General features: G+C 37.1%; 2 protein-coding genes across 2 annotated transcripts; one reads left to right on the top strand and one right to left on the bottom strand.

The window, feature by feature from the left end:
• Positions 1 to 758: 758 nt before the first annotated feature.
• Positions 759 to 3171, bottom strand: LOC131024951 (E3 ubiquitin-protein ligase AIP2-like). The gene is made up of 5 exons (XM_057954529.1): positions 2768 to 3171; positions 2137 to 2356; positions 1844 to 2046; positions 1166 to 1381; positions 759 to 1075 (listed from the first exon to the last, which is right to left on the bottom strand). The coding sequence occupies exons 1-5, from the start codon at positions 2915 to 2917 to the stop codon at positions 926 to 928; spliced, it is 939 nt and encodes a 312-aa protein (XP_057810512.1). The 5' UTR covers positions 2918 to 3171; the 3' UTR covers positions 759 to 925.
• Positions 3172 to 20750: 17579 nt separating this feature from the next.
• LOC131024989 (probable calcium-binding protein CML13) lies at positions 20751 to 23507 on the top strand. The gene is made up of 2 exons (XM_057954587.1): positions 20751 to 21301; positions 23185 to 23507. The coding sequence occupies exon 1, from the start codon at positions 20859 to 20861 to the stop codon at positions 21294 to 21296; it is 438 nt and encodes a 145-aa protein (XP_057810570.1). The 5' UTR covers positions 20751 to 20858; the 3' UTR covers positions 21297 to 21301; positions 23185 to 23507.
• The last annotated feature ends 406 nt before the right edge of the window (positions 23508 to 23913 follow it).

Genomic DNA, 23913 nt, shown 5'->3' with positions numbered 1-23913 from the left:
CCGATTTATTGATATTATTATTGCAATTTTGGGCCTTTTGGGACCATTTTATCAAGTTTAGTTTGACCCAACCAACATAGCAGTAATTAATTGAACTTTCAGACCCTTTCCAACCGCAACCGCAACCTCTCTCTCTCTCTCTCAAATTTATTCTAGAACTATTGAAAATATCAATTAACACAATAAAATATCGAGAGTTTATCCAAAATATTTTAAATTATTAGAAAATATATCAATTATAAATTAAAACCATGAACTATCAACAATTTAATTAAAAATGTCTAGGTATCCGTTTTCGGGCTTGAAAATGTCTAAATTTTCGACCTGGCTCACCAAATCTCTTGAGTGAAAATTAGAGCTTTCATTTTCCCTCGTCATTATAGACCCTCAAATTTGTTTATTTTGAGTCATTCATTCAGAGTTGATCAATTTCACGCATTTTTGTGTTTATTTTCACCCGCATTGCATAGAGTCTCTTAATTTTGTTTATTTCAGGTTATCTTATTCAGCATTTATTTATTTCACGCAATTTTGTGTTTATATTTTTGGTTCAGCATTTCTTTATTTCTAAGATTTTCGTGTTCAATTTCACCTGCATTACATATTGTATATTTCTTAGAAGTATCATTATACTATTTGTATATTTAATTACACTTTAATATAATTTTCTTGCATTTTGTATAGATCTCACCCTAGACGCCATATTCTAACGGGCCATAAGGCCTCACACAAAGTGAGCAAGGCCCATTTAAAGCTCATTTGATTCAAGGATTCTATTCTCAAATCTCAATAACAACATTCATACAAACTATATTTTTTTTGAACCAATCATACAAACTATATTAATCAATGAACACCAACACAATTGAGATAGAGAGATATGTAGAATGAATAAGGGCATAACATGAAAGCTTTTCATCTCCCTCTACACATACATGTATTCACCCCCACGGACCGCGTTGGCAGCCCCTTTCCGATCCTCCTCCGCCTCTTTCTCCCTTTCCTTCCAACTTTCGTAGGCATGATCGTCGGTTCTTAGCTCATGGCGACAGATTGGGCAAGAATTGTGCTCATCCTATCAAATCAAAGATTCATAGAAAAACTTATGTTCCATTAGGGCAAAAGAGAGTTTAAAAGGAGATCTAGATGCTGCGATAAATCTAACCAGCCATGGTTTGAGGCAAGGAGGATGGAACATATGCTTGCAAGGTAACTCTTGCATCTCATCGTCTACGACCAAGTTCTCCTGGCAAATGGAACACACGGCATCTTTACCGAGCTTCACCAAGATTCCTTCTGTAACTTTCGTGATGGGGAGATTTGCCACGACTTCCTTGCTAGCAGGTGGCACTCTTGGAGCCCCAGAATCAGCTGGCAGAAACTTGAACCAATAAGATTGAGAGCGTCAAAATTATGATAGGCTTTGAGTAATGATATTTTAAGCATGTTGGATGATTTTGTGAGTAACTAAACATGCAATTTTGGCAAGGCATGGATATAGACAAGAGATGAAATAGTCGAGTTATTCAATTCAAGAATATGCGTACACAACAAATGTCAATGATAAAAATTTGTGTACATGAATGCACGGTGCATCCACCCCAATTAGGGGTCACCATTCACCGATTCCCATTTAGGAGTATTAATCTCCATTAGGGTTCACTAATCCCTAGTTAGGGTTAACTACTCACTTTAAGAATTTAAATAGGGGTTATAAATGTCGTCTTCTATTGCAAGAAAATATGAAGGATTAAAACTCTGCAGAGCCAGAGATGCTAGCCAAATGAATTGATGCAAACGTAAGAAATAGTTGCTCGAGAAGAAAAAGGAAGAATGAAGATACCTCCGGCAGAATATCATCCAGGCTATTAACCAGCTCGTGCAGTAGGCTCGTAGCACCTTCTCCCGAGTTGGCAATCCCCGTCTGCTCTGCTGACGACTCACCATGAAGCAAGGCAGCAGCGGCAGTCAGCAGATTCGTTTGCACCAACCAAGCCGGCTGTGGAGGCTCACGGTCTACAGTGAGATGCCCTTCAAATAAATAACCTGCACTATACAATACACATCAGATCCATTTTCACCATAAGCTCAAAGATAGCACAAATATACATGGGAAAGCTTTTGAAGATCTTCCACCTCCATTACTTCTACTCTCTCGAGAGTCTTCAGACCGGTTTTGTACTTCGCCTAATTGGTCCTGCGCCTGAGCAATGCAGCTCTGCAAGTGCTTTCTCTCGGAGGCGTCCCAAACGAGCTGTTCAGCCTCCTGGAAGAGGTTGAGCCCAGCATTCCAAAACCCGGGGGAAGTGTGTCTCGTCTTCAAAACAGTTGCAACACGACACACAACGGTGTAAAACTGCAACGATCACGAGAGCGTTTTCAAGGAATCATCAAGACAAACCTAGAGCAATAACTCAAACACCTTTCTAATATGCTATCCACAATATGCCAGAACAGTAAACATGATCAATTTCCCATTCATCAATTTCAATTTCAATTTCTCAATTTTGGCAAAATTAAATCCTTTCTGAACTTAGTCAATACAGTACACTAATATAATCCTAAGTGATTCTTACCTTATAATTCAACCACAAATTAAACATAATCATCCCGACCATTTCTGAACTCGATAAAATAAATATTAATCCAAAACCCTAAAATTGCAAATTCTCTTACTTCCCATCAATCGACTAGCAACATCATTCAATAATTCGAACACATTCATCCGAACATATATCAAAATTAACATAAAATGGAAGACACGCACCGTTTTGCGTAGATTAGGTGAAGCGGTTGAATAATGTTGTTTTAGAAGAGATCTGATTTCGGAAACAGATCCCTCGAACAACTGTTTCTTGGCCAGCTGTTTCTGCAACTCCTGCAGTCTCGGCTGAATTTCTCCTTCGCTTGCCGCCATTAATATCGATTCTTTATTTTGCTTCGAAATTCCTCAGCGATATCTCCAAAATCAAACGCAAGAATAATTCTTGAATGATGGGTTTTCGTTCAGAAATTATGGGCTTTATCTTATTTAGTAGGGTGGGCGAGATGGAATCGAACGACTTCTGATTTTTGGCTTGCGAAAGGGGAAACCAAATTTTGTTATGTTCACACCAACACCACCTCCGTTTTTTGTTCTTCTTTTTTCTGACTTAATTCACCAATACTATCATTTGAAATCAAAATTTCACTCTTTAAATTATTATTATTATTTTTTCTTATTTTCTATTTGACTCTTATTTATTTTTCCTTGATAAAGAGAACCCACCCTATAATTATTATTATTCCCGTGAAATTTAAATAATTTCTTTTTGACACGAATTTTAAAATATTAGTATTTTTTATGTTGTTAATTGTGATAGATAAAAATGAAAAAAATGTGAATAAAGAATAAAACTTTTACTCTCTTCGTTTACAAATAGTGTGTGGTGGAGTGGAAGACACAAATTTTAATAAAAAAATTGAAAGATGTGATTTTAGTGTTAAAAGGTAGCATTTGTCATTTGACCCACCAAACTGTAAAAGTAAATACTAGTAAATATTTTGTAAATATTGAGTGTGAATGAAGTTTAAAGTATAAAGAAGGTTTCTAAAAAGAGAAAAACACACAACCTTTATGAACGGATAAAAATAGTAATAAACACATAATTTTTGTGGACGGAGGAAGTACTATATAAAGAGAATACTCATGTTTCACGAGATAATTCGAAAAAGAATACTGCCCAAGCTTTCTGGGACGGATGGAGTAATGTTAATGCTCTTCGGCCTGACTGACTGGTTTAGTAAAATTGGTATATCATTTGAAAATGATTTTTTTTTTATAATTGCAATTCTCTTAAAAGTAATAGTCATGTTCTTTCTATAGAATTGAAGGTAAAATGATTATTACGTAAAAGTATTTGATCACTAAATAAAATTAGAATTAATTGATTGTAAATTTAATTACTATAGTCAAAATTTAGTTTTTCCATACACTATAAAATTGCAGATAAAATATACACTATGAGATTTTATGAAAATTTCCATGTATTTTAAATTTTCACAAATCAAAATTAATGTGATAAAATCAAAATTAACGTGGCAAATATATCTAGGGATGTCAATGCAGCCCGAAACCCGTGGGCCGACCCGAATAACCCGACAAAATTAGAGGGTTAGGGTTGAAAAATCGCAACCCGAAAAAATCTCCAGCCCGATTAGCCCGCACCCGACTAACCCGGAACCCGATAGGGCTAGCCCGAAAACTCGATGGGCTGGCCCGGTGGGCTGACGGAATTGTGACTGATGCATTCAGTTACAACTTCTGCTATGTTTAGATCTATGGTATTTGCTTATATATATATATATATATATATATATATATATATATATATATAGGGTAGGGATCCATAGAGAATTATATTTTTCGAGAGAATGAAAAATAACGAATAAGCCTATAAATTTTACGAATAGATCAACATAAATAATGAACAGATGTATTCAGTAAATATGGTAAAAATAATGAAAATCTCGCCCATATCAGGATTCGAACCATGGCCAAAAATCTTATTCATACGATATATTGATTTATTCATCGAAATTTCAGACTTATTCGAACGCATTCTCTATTCTCAAAATATTTATCATTCTCCATGGATCTTCTCCCTATATATATATATATATAGGGCGGTTATTCAATAAACCACCCTTATTTTAAGAATTACGAACCAGCAAAAATGCATGAATTTTATGTATAACACACATGAATAAACTGTATAAAGGCATGAATTGCGAAAAATAATTTTTTGTTACCTTTGGGATTCGAACTCAGGACCATGAATTTATCTAACAAGGTGATGAATCAATCGTAGATCTTGATAATCTAAGGGCTGAAAATGGTTCCTAATTTATATTTTAAGAAGCGTTCTTATTTTAGCCTTCCCCTATATATATATATATATATATATATATATATGTAGCCTCATTAAAAAAAGTGAAATTAATTAGTTAGAATATATATGTGTGTGTGTGCAATCTCATTAAAAAAGTGAAATTAATTACGGATTTTTTGTAGAAATTGATTATTAGTATCTCATTAGTTAGAAATTAATTATTAGTATCTCATTTTAAAGTGATACCAATTTTTTTTTTTTTCTGTCAATGAGACGTGCATGACAAATCCACTAATTATTCAGTAATAATCCAGATTGATTCTAGTGCATTGATACATGTTAAATTTTACTATCTCATTTTAATATAATTTTGTTTATGTAATCTTGAATATCTTATATTTTTGCATTTCATGCTTTTCATGCTTTGCTATATAATTTATATATTTAATATCTATGTATATTTTATACATTATACATTAGATCATTAGGAATAATAAAATAAAAATGATAATTTTATTTTTACGCCTTTAACCTGATTAGCTCGATGGGCTAGCCCGAAACCCGAAAGTTTAGGGTTAGGGTTGAAGGTTTACAACCCGAAAAAATCTCCAACCCGATTAGCCCGCACCCGACTAACCCGGAACTCGATAGGGCTAGCCCGAAAACCCGGTGGGCTGGCCCGATTGACATCCCTAAATATATCTATCAAAATGACATCATTTTGAATATATTATTTTTTAAGAAAATGAAAAATATAAAGAAATCCAACTCATAGAAAATAGAGAGCTGGTCCTCGGGGATGAAGGAGCCGCGGCGACAGAAGAAGGGGGTAGACTAGGTGATGAGATGGAGAGAGCTAGATTCTAACTTGAATTTCTTTTTATTTTCAATTTTATTTTAAAAAGTAATATTCAAAATATATTGTCTTGATCGATAAACTTGCAACATTAATTTTAATTTTGTAATGTCAATTTTGGTTCGAGGAAAATTGACATTCATGGAAAACACCAAAAAGTTTTGAAGTGTATGTATTTTGGTACTATAAATTTACAGCCAATTAATTCATGAAATTATTAAATTATTATTTTTTATTTATTTATATTACTAGAATATTTCTTTATAACAGATATAATATGAATGCATTGTTTAATTTAAATTCGAGTATTAAATTAATTATCAAAGATCTTTTTTATTCTAAGCAAGTAGTAAGTAATAAGGTTATCACTTCCTATCTCAAGTATCCCAACTTTTAAATCTAATCCAAGTTTTCAGCTCTCTCCAAGCCCAATAAATTAATAGGCTAGAAATATCATTGTTTCGACAAAAAGGAAAAGAAAAGAAAAAGTAATATCCCCTCAATTTATTTGGGGCGGTCAGCCCAATCTAAAATGGGCATTTTTCTTAGGCGGACCAAACCAAGTAACCATAAAGTTTGTTTTCATTCTCTTCTTAATTACTACCACTACTTTAGTGATGAGAACAAAATTCTATATATCACTATTTTGTATGGAGCATTTAAGTATTAATAATATTTTGATGATCATCATTATAATCATAAACTAATTACGATATTACCAATCATATTCGTGAATTTAATCTATAATTGATGATGCATATCTGAATGTCAATTTATGAATAACATTTTTGAGCACCTCGCTAACTTAGTCTTTGGAACCTTTCGACGTGGTTAAGGGTCAAAGGTCAAAATGCTTTTACAACTATTAGTATCAGCCATAACACTTGTCCCCCCTCAAAAAAAAAAAAAACTATAACACTTGTCCTTCTATTATTTAATTGAAATAGCAGGATACTAAAAATTTTAAAAAAGGAGGCCAACAATTTATAAGAAAAATTAATTTATTTCTCATTGAATTGTTCTATGATATCACCTAATTTCAATACTCCGAGTTGGATTTACGTCAGCTACACGTAAACGAGGTTTAGCATGCATCGAGTGATTGGACGTGGTAAGTTAAATATATAATCTATAAAAAAAATGATTTTCTAAATCTACGTATGCTTGAGATATAACAGTAATTGTAGCATTCTGAGTACATATATATCCATTTGAATATAGTATTTTTTTTTTCTGTATGTTAAATATTAGTAAGTTAGATTCTACACGTCCATCTCATAATGAGACAAATTGAGGGAATATAGAAGCAGTCTGCAGCATTCCTCAAGGATGCAGCTTGAAAATTAATCATAAAAAAGAAAGAATTAAAGAAATTTTTATCACATTTTAGTGATTTTCACCTACTTTATATCTCATATTCTTTAAGATGCATGAGAAAAAATTAGTGAGAATTCCCTTCCTTAGCCAAAATGAGATAGTTTGTGACTTATATAGCCACCACCTATAAAACATGACTTTAGGAGTCAAAAGCCATTGAAAAGACAAACATACCCTTACTAATTAGAGAATAAAAATAAAAGAAAAATGAAATTGACTCTCTCTTTTCTAAATGACTTTCTCTCTCTTTGAACCCAACAACTCTTTCTCTCTCTTCTCTAATTGACACTCTCTCTCTCTCTCTCTCTCTCTCTCTCTCTCTCTCTCTCTCTCTCTCTCTCTCTCTCTCTCGAATTTGAGCTTCTTCTCATAAATGAAGCTATCTTCCTCAACCATGAGAATTTCACATGTTAAGGATTCACCGTACAAATCAATTAATGTGATAGTAAATGCAAATATAAGGTAGGTTGGTGAATAAATGCATGAATATTTGGGTGTTTGTTCATTCTTCATCTCTTTGTTTTTCTATCGACGAAAACCCACGAAAATTCTGAAAAAATTAGCGATTTTTTATATGAAAAAGCTTGGATCGGACGAAATTCTTTGGGCATTCTGATTGTATTTAGATATGTATGTTAAATTCATAGCAAATGTATCAATTGTATGTTTTATTTTCTGATTTTGGTGAGAAAATTTCAGTACACAGTAACCTCTGCGTAAATGACACAGTTAAGACTATATTGGAATCAAAATCGAGATTTGTTGTTGCGTAATGATAAAATTTAGTTTTTTCACGTCTAAGACCACGTTAAGTGTGAAAAATATAAAATAAAAGTTTGATTTTGAAGATACAGTTGGGAGATATGAAGGTGTTCTTAGCTACACAGTTGAGCTAAATTACGCAGTGTGTTTATGTTGGCTGTGTTCTATATGTAAATGACACAGTGAAGAATATATTGATATCAAAATCATGATTTATTGTTTTGTATGATAAAATTTTGTTTTTTCACGTCTAAGACCACATTGAGTGTGAAAAATATAAAATAAACATAAACATAGTTGCATCCACAACGACACAGTTGTAAAACATCAACTATGTACAAAGTCAATCAATCGTGTAAATAATATGCACAGTTGAACAATATACACAGTTGACTATAATACGTACACAGTTGTATAATAATTAATTCATTAATCAATACTATTTAATTTATTTAATTTAGCTACTTAATTAAATTAATACGTGCACAATAATTGATTCTATTTGTACACGTTTGATCAAAATCAACCGTATAAATATTGTGCACATTTGACTATATACACAGTTGACATATTATTTATGAATTATCTTAATTATTTCTTACTAAAATTTAATTAATATTTAATTTTGTTAATTTATCTAGTTAATTAATTTACTAATTAATCATAATATTTAATTTACGCACATTTTTTTTATTAAATATTATTATAATATTTATTTTGCGCACATTTGATTATAATACGTACACAGTTGATTCAATTTGCACACGTTTGATCAAAATCAACTGTGTAAATGTATGCATAGTTGAACAATTTACACAGTTGAGATATTATTTATGAATTAGTTTAAATATTTCTTATTAGAAATTAATTAATATTTAACTTTGTTAATTTATCTAGTTAATTAAATTACTAATTAATCATATTATTTAATTTTTTATTAATTAAGTTTCATATTTATTTATTATTATTATAATATTTATTTTGAGCACACTTGACTATAAGTCTATAATGCGCACATAGTTGATTCAATTTGTACACGTTTGATCAAAATCAACTGTGTAAATGTGTGCATAGTTGAACAATATACACAGTTGAGATATTATTTATGAATTAGCTTAAATATTTCTTATTAGAAATTAATCAATATTTAACTTTGTTAATTTATCTAGTTAATTAAATTACTAATTAATCATATTATTTAATTTTTTAATAATTAAGTTACATATTTATTTATTATTATTATAATATTTATTTTGAGCACACTTGAATATAATGCGTACACAGTTGATTCAATTTGTACACGTTTGATCAAAATCAACCGGATAATTATGTATGCATTAAACTGTGCACTGTCATTTTGCACCGTAGAATTATTCATTTTGGTTGATTTGAGGGTGTTTGGGCAATGAAAATTAAGAAATTGAATCTCCTAAGTTCATTTCAATGGTTAATAAATCAAATTGAATACTTGTTTTTAATGAAACACGTGTAAATTACTAAGACGATATTATATGTACACTTATATATACACTTACTATACTTAAGTTACATGTGATAAATGTTCAATATGTTTGAGCGAGTGATGGATATGAACACGATTAACTTATTTTATTGAATATAATGTTTACAAACACATTTGAATACTTAATTTCACTTAATTGTATCTCAATTACTAAAATATGCCCCGTTTAAAGGGTAGTTAACCCACAACTGTGTGCTGTCATTGTGCACCGTAGAACAATTCATTTTGGCCGATTTGAGGGTGTTTGGGCAATAGAAATTAAGAAATTGAACCTCCTAAGTTCATTTCAATGGTTAATAAATCAAATTGGATACTTGTTTTTAATTAAACACGTGTAAATTACTAAGATACTATTATATGCACACTAATATATACACTTAATACACTTAAGTTACATGTGATATATGTGCAGTATGTATGAGCGAGTGACGGATATGAACACGATTAACTTATTTTATTGAATATAATGTTTACTAACACATTTGAATATTTAATTTCACTTAATTGCATCTCAATTACTAAAATATGCTCCGTTTAAAGGGTTGTTAGCCCACAACTGTGTATGCGTTCAACTGTGTACTGTCATTGTGCACCGTAGAACAATTCCTTTTGGCCAATTTGAGGGTGTTTGGGCAATGGAAATTAAGAAATTGAACCTCCTAAGTTCATTTCAATGGTTAATATATCAAATTAGATACTTGTTTTTAATGAAACACGTGTAAATTACTAAGATGCTTTTATATGCACACTAATATATACACTTACTACACTTAAGTTACATGTGATATATGTTCTGTATGTATGAGCGAGTGATGGATATGAACACGATTAACTTATTTTATTGAATATAATGTTTACTAACACATTTGAATATTTAATTTCACTTAATTGCATCTCAATTACTAAAATATGCCCCGTTTAAAGGGTAGTTAGCACACAACTGTGTATGCGTTCAACTGGTACTGTCATTGTGCACCGTAGAACAATTTCTTTTGGCCAATTTGAGGGTGTTTGAGCAATGGAAATTAAGAAATTGAACCTCCTAAGTTCATTTCAATGGTTAATATATCAAATCGGATACTTGTTTTTAATGAAACACGTGTAAATTACTAAGATGCTTTTATATGCACACTAATATATACACTTACTACACTTAAGTTACATGTGATATATGTTCAGTATGTATGAGCGAGTGATGGTTATGAACACGATTAACTTATTTTATTGAATATAATTGATGAGGAGTAATATGTGCAGAGCAGAGAAGTGGTATAAGTCAGAGAAACGGGCTTCTGCAGAGAAATCAGAGAGATGAGCCTTATCAGAGGAACGATCTGCACCAGAGAAACCACTCTCGACCAGAGAAGTGGTCTTCGCCAGAGGAATCACCGAGAGAGCGGGAAAATCTCCCGCTTAAGGACAGAATTACTATTATGCCCCCGACCATGCAGGACGCGTGCTCCAGCGATGAATTTACCATTTTACCCTTAACATGTAATCTATAAATAGCCCTTAGCATGTACCTTGTAATTTTACGCTATCTTCACTTATAATACGGCAGCAATCGGAATTTTGTGCTTCCAACCTTACTTTTCTCTCTCGATTCTCAAGCAATACTAGGTATAATTCATAGTTCTACAATAATCCATCGATAAAATCTATACCCGTTCAATTATACTTCACCAATAATGTTTACTAACACATTTGAATATTTAATTTCACTTAATTGCATCTCAATTACTAAAATATGCCCTGTTTAAAGGTAGTTAGCCCACAACTGTGTATGCGTCCAACTGTGTACTGTCATTGTGCTGAAATAGAAATTTTATTAAAAAGAAAAGAAAAAAGAGAGACCAGAGACAAAGGAAACAAGCAAAAGCACCCGCAAGAAACCCTGGGTAACCAAAAAAAAAGAAACCAAGACTAAGAGAACAATTCCTTTTGGCCGATTTGAGGGTGTTTGGGCAATGAAAATTAAGAAATTGAACCTCCTAAGTTCATTTAAATGGTTAATAAATCAAATTGGATACTTATTTTTAATGAAACACGTGTAAATTACTAAGATGTTATTATATGTACACTAATATATACATTTACTACACTTAAGTTACATGTGATATATGTTCAGTATGTTTGAGCGAGTGATGAATATGAACACGATTAACTTATTTTATTGAATATAATGTTTACTAACACATTTGAATATTTAATTTCACTTAATTGCATCTCAATTACCAAAATATGCCCCGTTTAAAGGGTAGTTAGCCCACAACTGTGTATGCATTCAACTGTGTACTGTCATTGTGCACCGTAGAATAATTCATTTTGGTTGATTTGAGGGTGTTTGGGCAATGGAAATTAAGAAATTGAACCTCCTAAGTTCATTTCAATGGTTAATAAATCAAATCGGATCTTTGTTTTTAATGAAACACGTGTAAATTACTAAGATGCTATTATATGCACACTAATTTTTATTAAATAAAGCTTATATTAAAGGAAAAAAGAAAGAACCAAAGACCCGTGAGAGCACAAGAGAGAGCAAACTACGGGCGAGCCTCGTTAAAACCTTTTAAGTAAACCCGCAAGGGAAAAACCTTAAAAGGAAAAAGAGTACTCGAAGAAGAAGAAACAACCCCAACGTTGAAGCGGAATGAGAAAACTTCAGAGATTCCGGCCGAACCATCATCCCTAAGTATCTCGGCTTCAACGAGCTAGGAAGAACAAGAGACATAACAAAAGACAAAACAAAAGACAACCAACCACAAAACAAACACGAAAGGGAAAACACCATCCACGAGCAGAAAAGACTAAACACCAGCAGCAGCTCGCTCGGACCCAACCTCCACTGCCGAAAAAGTGGAAGGCCAACCAACACCAGGACCAGCAACATAACCAGACCACGATCACCGCCATCCAGCAAATGGCACCCCAACTGTTGAAGAAAAGCCACACCCAGAAACCACGACCGCAAGATGTATGACAAAAGTCCACAGCAAACCCAGCGCACAAGACATCAACAGCGCCCCTGAACGAACCACCCATCTGCTCAACCAAACACAAAAAGCCACGCTCGACATGCTCAGACCATACGAACATGGCTATGTGTAGACATGTCAGCAGCCACCGCTTGCGAGATCTCAGGAATCGCCAAGGGCCACCATCCCTCTTGTCTTTCACCGTTGGCCATAATATCCGCGGGCTTGTTACCCTCTCTATAAATATGACTCACCATAAGATTGAAGTCCTGGAGTCGGCGAATGACACCTTTCCAAGATGCTATAAAACGCCACGGAACATCCAACGATTTTGACTTCAAGAGATGTACCACGTACATCGAGTCGGATTCAACCCACAAGTGTAACCATTTTCGATCATGAGCAATGTTAATAGCAGTGATAACCGCGAGCAACTCAGCTTCAAAAGCGAAACCTACGCCCCCTTTGATGTGAAAGCAGCCCCGCACCACCGACCATCTATCCCTGAAAACTCCTCCCGCCGCAATAGCGCCCGGAGCACCTATAGCAGATATTAACTTTGATCCATTGATTAACCGAAGGCCACCAGTAAACTTCAATCATACGAGGCGGGGGAGCAGGACGAGTAGCAACACCTAACTTCCTCATGGTCATATAATCTGCCCAAGTATTCTTACTATTGCCAAGAGTTGCAAAACTTTTATCCATCTCTTTAAAAAAAGTTTTCACAAAGATCAGAATCGGTTGGGGCTCAAAACTCGCGTTATCAAAAACCACAGAATTCCGACTATCCCAAATTTTCCACATGGTTGTAACAATGCCAGCTTTCCAAAACGCTTGAATATGCGGACTGAAAGACGAGTTCCAAGCTTCCACAAGAAAAGAATGAATATCCTGAGAGCCCAAACTAATATCTTTGTCAAACCAAGACAAGAACTCTTTCCAGATGCGTCGCACTTTATCACATTGCCACATAATATGATTAATATTTTCCTCAGCTTGAAAGCATATGGGACACCCATTTGGAGCAATCAGACCTTGCCGGATTAAGACATCCAAAGTTGGGAGGCGCCCATGAATGATTCTCCAACACAAAATGGATCTTCGAACCGGGATAAACGGCTCCCAGATCCACTTACCCCAAGTCACCTGAGGGAAACGATGCCCAATACTCGAGAAAGCCAGAGCCACCGAGACCTCCCCTTTAACAAAATGTTTCCAGTATCTACGATCAATATCTCCCGTCATAGGCAGTAAAAGAATGTCAGCGACAACTTCCGGGAACCTATTGACGAAAGAAGCAGAAAAATGCCAAACACCATCGTAGAAGTAATCTTGAACAGAATAGTTCAGAAAAGCATGCATGTAATGCGAGATACGAATTTTATCCACCAATTTGTATCCAAGCCAATCATCTTTCCAAAAATAGGTGCTATCGCCACGCTCAATGCAAGAATACGAGTCATCCACAAGCCGATTCACCTCATGCTTTACACCAATCCAGATAGTGGAATTTGCAATCGAAAATTTAGCATAACCAAAATGGTTAAGGTATCTGGACCGAAGAATTTGATGCGCCCAATCCTGACCTTTTATCATTCTCCATGCCAGCTTCATAAGATACGATTGATTCATCAAAGTAAAGGAACGAATCCCTAGCCCCCCTTCCTCTTTAGGCGAGCAAACTCTTCCCCAACTGACAAAACATTTAGGCTTCGTATCCGTGCTCCCTGTCCACACGAAGTTTCTGCATTTCCTGTCAAGCTCATGTAAAAGCGCCTTAGGCCACTTGTAAACCATCATAGAATGCACGATTGAGCTTTGAATAACTGACTGCACAAGACACATTATTCCCGCCATAGAAAGCTGCATCCCTTTCCATCTAGCAAACTTCTGCACGATTCTATCAAAAATCGGCATAAAATAGGATGCACGAGGCCGACCAACAAAGATAGGAATCCCCAAATATGTCATTGGAAGAGTACCAATAGAAAAACCCAACGCACGCCGGATAGCTCTCCGTCTATCCGTAGGAACACGGCTAGCAAAATAAATATTGGATTTCTCTTGGCTGCATTGCTGCCCCGAAATAGAACCATAATAGCTGAGAATCTCCTGAATTTTCTGACCATTTCTAACAGTAGCTTTGCAGAAGATGATGATGTCATCCGCGTAGAAAAGATGAGTCGGGAAATCAGAAACCCGACTAAACCCCATGGGAGCCAAGCGTCTAGAATCCACGCAGCTGCTTATAATACGACTTAGAACATCTTCAGCGATCCCAGATAAAATAGGAGATAAAGGATCCCCTTGTCTCACCCCTCGAGAGCACGCAAAATAACCGCTGAGCCTACCATTATAGGAAATAGAAATCCTCGCAGATTAAAAAATGATCTGTATCCAACGGATAAAACGCTCATCATAGCTATTGGCGCGAAGCACTTGTATAATGAAGCCCCAACGAATTGTATCGAACGCCTTCCGAATATCGATTTTACAAGCCATATTCATTCCACGTCCTGTACGCTGCATGCAGTTAAAGCCCTCAGAGCTTAGCATAATACAATCATGTATGCTGCGACCGCTAATAAAACCGAATTGGTTATTCGAAACGTGAGAGGCAGCCACCGCATTGAGTCGGATCGCCAAAATCTTCGAGATAATCTTGAAGAAAAAATTAGAAAGCACAATAGGTCTAAGATCCGCAACCGTGTGAACATTGTCTTTCTTAGGAATAAGAATCATATTACTAGCATTACAACCAACAGGCAGATAAGAGCGGCGGAAAAAAGTCTGAACCCCCGAAATCACATCACTCTTAATAACATTCCAACATTTCTGAAAGAACATTCCCGAAAAGCCATCTGGACCCGGAGCGCTATTAACGTCCATACTAAACACCGCGGTTGTGATCTCGCCTTCATCCGGTTCACTAACAAGCATAATATTTTGAGCTTCAGAAACACCCGACCCAACGTAAGCGTCAATCACGAACTGTTCCTCCAGTGGGCTCCCATCATCAGTGAATAACGAAGAAAAATGATTAATAATATGTCTTTCAATCACCCCCGAATCATACACATCAACACCATCAATGCAAAGTCCGTGAAGCGTCGTTTTTCTCTTTTTAAATTTAGCAATACGGTGAAAGAAAGCAGTGTTTCTATCACCATCTTTCAACCAGGCCGCTCGACTTTTCTGTTGTAACAAACTATTTTTCCGGGTAAGCGCCATATTAATCTCAACTTGACAATTAATCTCAGCATCAAAAGAATCATCAGTATACCCTTCCCTCGAAACACGATTTTGAATGATAACCAGCTCCTTTTGTCCCCGAGCAATAGCAGCGTCGACATTCCCAAAAACATCCTTATTACATACCCTAATATCAGCACGTAATCTCTTGAATTTAAGCATAACTCTCAGAATTGGACACAGAGTATCAGTCGAAATAATCCAAGAGGCAGAAACCATATCAATAAAATTAGGATGAAGAGTCCACATATTCAAAAAACGGAACTGCCCCCGACCCATAGGAACGTTACGTCGGCATTGAAACACCAACGGAGAATGATCCGAGGAAGCGCCGAAGTGACGATAGTATCCCACATATCGGCGAACTCCTGCGAAAAGAAGGCTCTATCAAGGATAGATTCCACATGCCGCGGAAGGAACCTCCTACCAGACCAAGTAAATCTAATACCATCAGTAGGAGATTCAATCATCTGAACACCATCAATAAAATTGCAAAACTCGATACAAGAAACTCTATTCGGAGAAACCAGGCTTATACGTTCATGGGCGCCCTTGATGGCATTGAAGTCCCCAATAAAAATCGTGCGGCCCGAGGTGAAACGCGAGAGATCACCCCAAAGAGTTCTACGTTCAACATGGTTGTTGGCACCATGCACAACAGCAACGCGAAAATCCCAGCTTTGCCACACACAATCAACAACCACAACTTGGGCAGAAGAGAAAATAACATTAACCAGTAAAGAGGGGTGGGCCAACACCCAAATATTAGAACACATGAAACCCCGACTGTTTTGATGTATCGGGATCAAATTCAAAGAGTGCCAAAAACCAGGACGGACTCTATGAAACGCCGTCTTCGGCTCAATCAAACCCACCAAAATAGAAGAAAAAGAACGACAATGTTCCTTTAACAAATTTTTGGATTCATCCGTCAAACCCCGGACGTTCCAAGCAACAATATTCATAATTAATATTATGAATTCGCGGAGGAAATTCCACTTCTTTCCACCTCATCAGCCCAGCTTTCCTTCGCAATGTTATCCATGGCTTTGATACTCGCTCTATTGCTGTTGTCAATAATAAATTCCCGGGGTTTGACCCCCGTCTCACCCGAATTCCTTAGCCTCGTCTTAATACAATCCTCCGCCTGCTTAGATATTTTCTCCGCTGCTCGGACAGCCTGCTCTTGTTTGGTTGGGCGTCCCCGGCGTTTACTCGTATTAACTTGCATCGGGGCTTTAGCAATAGCCAAGATTTGTTCAAGTCTTTGGGCTTTCATCGCATTTTGTACCGCAATATCATCACTATCCGCCCTCTGTAAATTATTATTCTGAACATCCTCCTCATAATTCCTTTGCTTCTTCAGCTGATCCTGATCCTCCTCAACAACATCCACCAGCTTATCCCCCACATCATCCTGATCCTCATATTGACTATCATCACTATCAGAGCCATCTTCAATTATTGGTTCATCAAGAACCTGATGCGGCACCGGCTGAAAATCCGGACCTCGCCCTTCCTGGTCCTCACTCATCTGTTGTAGCGCAGCAAATCGACTCCCCGAGGTTACTGGCGCTTTATCCTTAGTAACCTCATTATTCTGCATGACAGTCAAGCCCGGAGTAGAAGGTTGCACCTTTCCACCCTTAGAAACCTTAGCAACCCTGGTAAAACCCTCAGTGTCAACTCCAGTCGAGGTGCCTCCCCCATCCTCTGTATTTTGCACAGGATGCCATTGTCTAGACATGACCTGCGGCTGCTTCTGCGGCGCGCCATTGTGCTTATCAGCCGTGTCCTTATCCCCTCCATTATCCTTACCCTTACGACATTTATCCAAAGAGTGACCAGTGACTTTGCACCTAGAACAATAGAACGGTAGATATTCGTACGTGAATTCCACATGAAAAGAATTGTCTTCCCCATCAATAAGAAGAGTGTGCGGTAGAGGCTTTGCCATATCAAGCTCTATCAGCAGCCTAGCATATTGCCCGAAATCACGTGTAGTCGAGGCCCCATCAATCTTTAAAGGATGTCCAACAAACCTCCCTATACCAGTTAAAAGCTCCGGCCTCCAATATTCTATAGGGAGGTAATGAATACGCACCCAAACATTAGCCAAGGAAGAGTGTTCCTTGAAAGGATCAAAGTTCCTCACCCAGTCTCTGAGTCTAATGTGACCACCAAATATTTCCCACAGCATCTTTCCTTTGACATGAGATTTATCCTCGGCATTCTTAAAAATCATAGTATAGTATCCCTTGCCCAAGGGAATAAGTTGCCAGTCCTCACGCAGTTTCCACATCTTCTGAAGTTCCTGTTTCACAACCAGCGCCGGTTTCGGCTTATCCCCTTTCCGAAGCAAAAGTCTACCAATCACAGCATGAGAAAATTCCTGAATAGCTTTAACATATTCCTCCTTAGGTATCTTAAAGGAGAATTGATCTCCCTCTTTAGTTGGCCGAAAGGCATGGAAACGATGAGCCGGCAAATCAGGATGACGGGGAGCCCGATTTACCGTTATGTCCGCATAAGAAGAAAAACCCTTGCCATTATCGACGCCTTTGCCATGCAGCGAATTTCTGTCATTCAGCAACAACTCTTCTTCCACCACCAAACCCTCGTTATTGGAACTATCCACATCAGTATGAACACCTTGCCGGCGAGAATCCCCTTGTAAAACCAAAGTCTGAGTCGCCACGGGAGGGGTAGGACCGGGAACGTCCATCTGAGCTTTAGAATGTTTCTCAAAATTAGCAGAGACCGAAGGAAGGTTGAGACTGTCTCTATGTTGATATTGGACTGAATCACGCCGGCCAATATCCATCGTCAGACGCCGGAGACGAACGGTCGTCAAAGGAAGAAACTAGGGTTCCACTATTATATGCACACTAATATATACACTTACTACACTTAAGTTACATGTGATATATGTTCAGTATGTTTGAGCGAGTGATGGATATGAACACAATTAACTTATTTTATTGAATATAATGTTTACTAACACATTTGAATATTTAATTTCACTTAATTGCATCTCAATTACTAAAATATGCCCCGTTTAAAGGGTAGTTAGCCCACAACTGTGTATGCGTTCAACTGTGTGCTGTCATTGCGCACTGTCATTGTGCACCGTAGAACAATTCTTTTTGGCCGATTTGAGGGTGTTTGGGCAATGGAAATTAAGAAATTGAACCTCTTAAATTCATTTCAATTTACCAAATCGAAATCAACCAAAACATCCACAGGTACACAGTTAATTAAAATAAGTGCACAATAGATAGATAAATTCATACACAGCTGATCCAAATCCAAAACAACCCAAATCATAATCCAACCTAAATATCAAACAGTAACAGAAAATATCCGACGACTAACACGAAGCCTATACTGGGACAAATACTGCTCGTCGACAGCCCCTCGGTGATGCCCTAATGCACCAATTGTGTAATCAAGTGTGTATAACCAATTTCACTGGATCAATTGCAAATTTACAATATAAACCAATTCAAAAACCACATACATTGTAAAACATATCATCAAAACAACATCAAATACTCATATTAGAACTCCCAAATGTAATTGAACGAGTAACAACTTTAATGCAACTAAGAAAAAAAAAATTCATAACTCACTTTATCTATTCTACTGTCCGAAGGCTCTTCTAGTTGTTGCTCGTCTTCCGCCATCGCTGATGGTCTTCCTGCGGAAGTGGTGGCTTACTCTGCTTCCGTAGGAGGATTACTCTGCTGCTCAGACATTCTTTTTTCGCAAGTTTTTTTGAGAGTGAGAGAGGATAGTTAAGTATAAGAGGAAGCTCGTCGCTGCCGCTGTGCTGGAGAGGAAGCTCGTCGCCGCCGCTGCGCTGGAGTCCGCCGAGTCACCGCTGCCATTCCGTAGAAACCCTAGGTAGGGTCGCTGCTGCTGCTGTCGCTGCCGCTGGAGAGGAAGCTCGTCGCCGCCGCTGCGCTGGAGAGAAAGCTCGTCGCCGCCGCTGCTAGTATCCCTCGAATTAATGAATTCAAAGTTTTGTGAAGGGCAGCCACAAATGGGAGAAGTTTCATTGTAACCACATAATCCATAAACCTGATATTGATCACTCACAACAGCCCAACTAGCAGTCAGAGTCCCACTACCTTGAACAAAGCTATGAATTCTCAAATTGCCATCGTTATCTAATTTCACAATTCTAAAAACATAGCTTTCCTCGGCATAATCACTATTGTAGGATAAATCAAGATCGCTATTGAGGGAGGGATCGGAAAGGGTGAGGATCCCAGTGGGCCGGATTTCAAGAATAGGGTTTAATAAATTGGAATTCGCAGTAGAATTCAAACCTCAATTTCTCCAGCAACAATCTGGCCTAAACTTAGGCAATGAGCAATCTGTGGGCTGAGAGAATCCTTCCTCCCATTCCGTAGCCACGACCGCGACTCCACCCATTTAAGCGTTGCCCACTCGTCGCCGCAGCAAAGAGAGGGAGAGAGAGGAGAGGGTAGAAACGCCGGAGAACATGGCACCGCCGCTGGAGCCCTAAGAAGCGCCGCCGCTGGAGGATCGCCCGCTAGAAAACGCCGTGCTGCTGGAGTGCCGCCAATGGAGGAAGGAACGTCGTCGCCGCCGCTGGAGAGGAAGGGTGGCCACCGCTACATTCAATTTCTGGGGGAGAGAACGGCAGGGAGAAACCGCAGAAGAAAGGGAGTGAATTCAAATTCTGTTGTTTTTTTCTTTAATTAGGTTTTCTATTTTTGTTTTTTTATTCTTTAAGTAAACAAAATTTATTATAGTTTTCTTTTATTTTTATTTAGTAATTAGTAAGGGTTATTTTGTCTTTTCAATGACTTTTGACCCCTAAAGTCATAGTTTAAAAGTGGTGGCTATATAAGTCCTAAACTATCTCATTTTGGTTACTTGTGTCTTTCTCCCAAAAAATTATGTCACCCTTTTCCACGTTTTCTGTAAACTTTTATTACACTAAGACTCTATGATAATATTATCATTAACTAGAAGGCTACTCAATTTTATTTTTATCTTAAAAAAATACTACTATTTACCTCGTGGAATATTTGAAAAAAATGGTATATATATATATAATATGACTTTTACCATTTCCATTCTCACTTAGTTTCCGCAATCATCGACAACATAATCAGATTTCTCTCTCGAAAACAGAAACTATTGAGAGGCTTAGGAATTGAATCAGACAATAGCCAACCGCAAAAGAGAGCAAAAGATCACGAAAAATGGGGCTGACTGATGACCAGATAGCATCGATGAAGGAAGCGTTTAATTTGTTCGATGCCGACAGCGACGGCAAAATCGCGACTTCCGAACTCGAAATCTTGATGCGTTCCCTCGGCGGCAACCCCACGCAGGCGCAGCTGAAATCCATAATCACCCAGGAGAAACTCACTGCGCCCTTCGATTTTCAGAGGTTCCTCGACCTCATGTCGAAGCACATGAAGGTGGAGCCGTTTGACAAACAGCTCCGTGACGCCTTCCAGGTCCTCGACAAAGAGGGGACTGGCTTCATCGTCGTGAAGGAGCTCAGGCACATCCTTACTAGCATTGGCGAGAAATTGGAGCCTGCCGAGTTCGATGAGTGGATCCCAGAGGTAGATGTCGGATCCGATGGCAAGATCCGCTACGAGGATTTCATCGCTCGCATAGCCGCAAAATGAGAAAGGTGAAATTTGAGGAATTGTTGAGGTTTTGCATCGTGAATTCGATTTGCGGTCACTCGTTGATCTTCATGATAAGATATCCCTGCTGTTTTTGCTGCTTGTCTATTCTGCATGATGATTATGGAGAGTTGTGTCCTGTTATGATAAATTCGATTTGTTTTATTTCATTGCAATTTACCTAGTATCTCAATTATACTCCAATATAGGATTAAAAAAATGAGGAAAGCCTAACATGCGATGTGTCATGTGAATATTCTTTTCTTTTCGCCATATCAATGGAATTCGAGAATACATTATTTTACAAACAAAGCAGGCTAACATTTTCTCCTAGCCTTAAAAATTGGGGGATTATCTTTGTGGCTCTGTGGGAATCCACTTGCTTCTCACTCGTATAGTTCGTACCTTCACAGCTTCACCTCTTTAGAAATTAGCGAGAGAATTAGACTAATTTTCCCTTTGCCTCTTTAGTTGTGGCACGATGTCAAATATGATATATATCCATGCAGCCTCTTATTGGGATTAGAGCACCCGCATCACGGGTACTCGAGGAAAGGGAGTGCGTCGAGGAGGGCGATGCAGCGTGGAGCTCCTCGAGTTATCGAGTATCCTCGAATGGGCGGAGGAGATGGCGCGTGCAATGCACGCGCCCAATTTAAAAAAAAAAGGAAAAATTCGAAAATTCGAATTATATTCGAATTTTGACTGCAGTTTCTCGGTTTCCGCACCTTTGACCGACCGTTTTATTTATTTATTTTTTTCTCCTTCTTCTCTTCTTTAAAACATCCCCACCTTCTTCCTTCTTCTCTTCACACCTCTTCTCCTTCTTCCTTCTTCTCTTCACACCTCTTTTCCTCCTACAATTTTCTCCGTCATGGATCCACACCTTTGACCGACCGTTTTAAATTTTTATGTATTTTTTTTATATTTTAAGTAATTTTAAATTTTATGTTTAATCCAGTATTTAAATATGCAATTTAAATTATGCAATAAAATTTAAATGAAAAACATAAAATCAAAACTAATATTATCAAGTAGGCTATCAAGGAACCCCAATGCAGCACTACCTACTCAATAACATAAACACTATCAAGTAGGCTATCAAGGAGGCTATCAAGGAGGTCCCAATGCGGATGCTCTTATGATTGTTGTTCCCCATATTATATTACGAAATTAGGAAATATGCTTTTTATGGTCTGCAAAATCTATCAATGGAAGTGATTTCTAGCCTCAAGTTTACCAGCTCAACAGATTCCACAATTGGCACATTTGGATTGGATATATATACTAATGTCACATGTTATATCTTCATGCTTTTCTATTTTTGTAGATGCACGACTTGAGATTGACATGTGTCAATGTTGCATATGTATGCCCTAGTCCTAAGGGTTTCAGTTTGGGATATTGGGAAACTCATCCTGTATATTAATTTGGAAAATCAAAATTTGGTTGACAAAATTTTGAACAATATATTGTCAGTGGACACAATATAGTACCCCCGATCTGATATTTGGTTGAGTGAGCCATGTTTGGTATGTAATTTGTATTAAGTTGGATGTTGTGCCTCGACATTGTAGTTACCCAGGTCTAACTAATGCGATGATTAGATAGAGGCTGCTGAAGGGAAACATGTTCTCTGCGCTAATATCTTTCTTAATAAAAAAGAAAGTGCATGAGCCGTGTTTGTCTCTTCTTTCTGGTTTCACTCCCAGAAGAAAAATAGATATTAGTTATATGGAATTTTGTTGTAATATAATAATTGAGCGATCTGTCTCGCAACAGTTGTTTCCTTTTATGGGAGCACTCATATGCTTGATTCAAATTTCAGATGCTTATTGGTTTAGACAGCTTAAGAATTGTTTGATTGTGTCCTATGATGTTGTTGCAGGTGAGCGAGGATGATGGGTTCGACTTTTTAATAGTTGAAGTTGGACCTTCGTTTTCTTCTCTTAGAGTAGTCCTATATTTTTCATGCTCATGTGCTTTTTTCAAGCCGTGAAGATGCCAGTCTTTATTCCGTGTGGCCTGAAAAATTGAGGCATCTCTTTAATTTCATTACTTATAAATTTGAGTTGGTCCTTGTTTAACATGATTTAGATGTTCTCTGCTACATACAGTTGCTCACATTGTTGAACCTGTATTGTATAGGTATTAAGTTTCATTTATTTCTTGATTTTTCATTTTTTTTAGCATACGATTTTGTGTTGTTGAGTTGGGAGATAAGATTTCTTCTGGTTGTCAATTGATTTATTGTATCGTGGTGTCCAATAGAAGCTACTCCCTCCGTCCACTAAAGATATGCCACTTTACTTTCGACACGAGTTTTAATAAAATGTGAGTGAAGTTGGTAGTGGAGTAAGGGTCCCATTTTAAATGTGAGTGGAATGGTGTGGACCCTACTGCTAAAAATGGATGTGGCATATTTTTTATGGACGGACGAAAAATGAAATTGTGGCATATCTTTGGTGGACGGATGAAGTATATTATATCCCAAATGGACCAGCCTGACCAGGCATAAAGGTCAATGCCACTTATAATTTCTTTATCGAGAATTCTATATAAAGTTCATTTTTCCTATACCAATGACAACTCATTGCGCTAACTACTTTTGGGCCGC

The sequence above is a fragment of the Salvia miltiorrhiza genome, chromosome 5, assembly GCF_028751815.1.
Source record: "Salvia miltiorrhiza cultivar Shanhuang (shh) chromosome 5, IMPLAD_Smil_shh, whole genome shotgun sequence".
Taxonomy (NCBI): domain Eukaryota; kingdom Viridiplantae; phylum Streptophyta; class Magnoliopsida; order Lamiales; family Lamiaceae; genus Salvia; species Salvia miltiorrhiza.
The sequence above is the reverse complement of the archived record's forward strand: the minus strand, read 5'-3'. Positions and strand labels throughout refer to the sequence as shown.

Coding starts and splice junctions, on each gene's coding strand:
- LOC131024989 (XM_057954587.1), top strand. CDS start 20,859: ATGGGGCTGACTGATGACCAGATAGCATCGATGAAGGAAGCGTTTAAT.
- LOC131024951 (XM_057954529.1), bottom strand. CDS start 2,917: ATGGCGGCAAGCGAAGGAGAAATTCAGCCGAGACTGCAGGAGTTGCAG. Junction 2,357..2,767: donor CACCTAATCTACGCAAAACG/GTGCGTGTCTTC, acceptor TGATCGTTGCAG/TTTTACACCGTTGTGTGTCG. Junction 1,382..1,843: donor TGGATGATATTCTGCCGGAG/GTATCTTCATTC, acceptor TATTGGTTCAAG/TTTCTGCCAGCTGATTCTGG.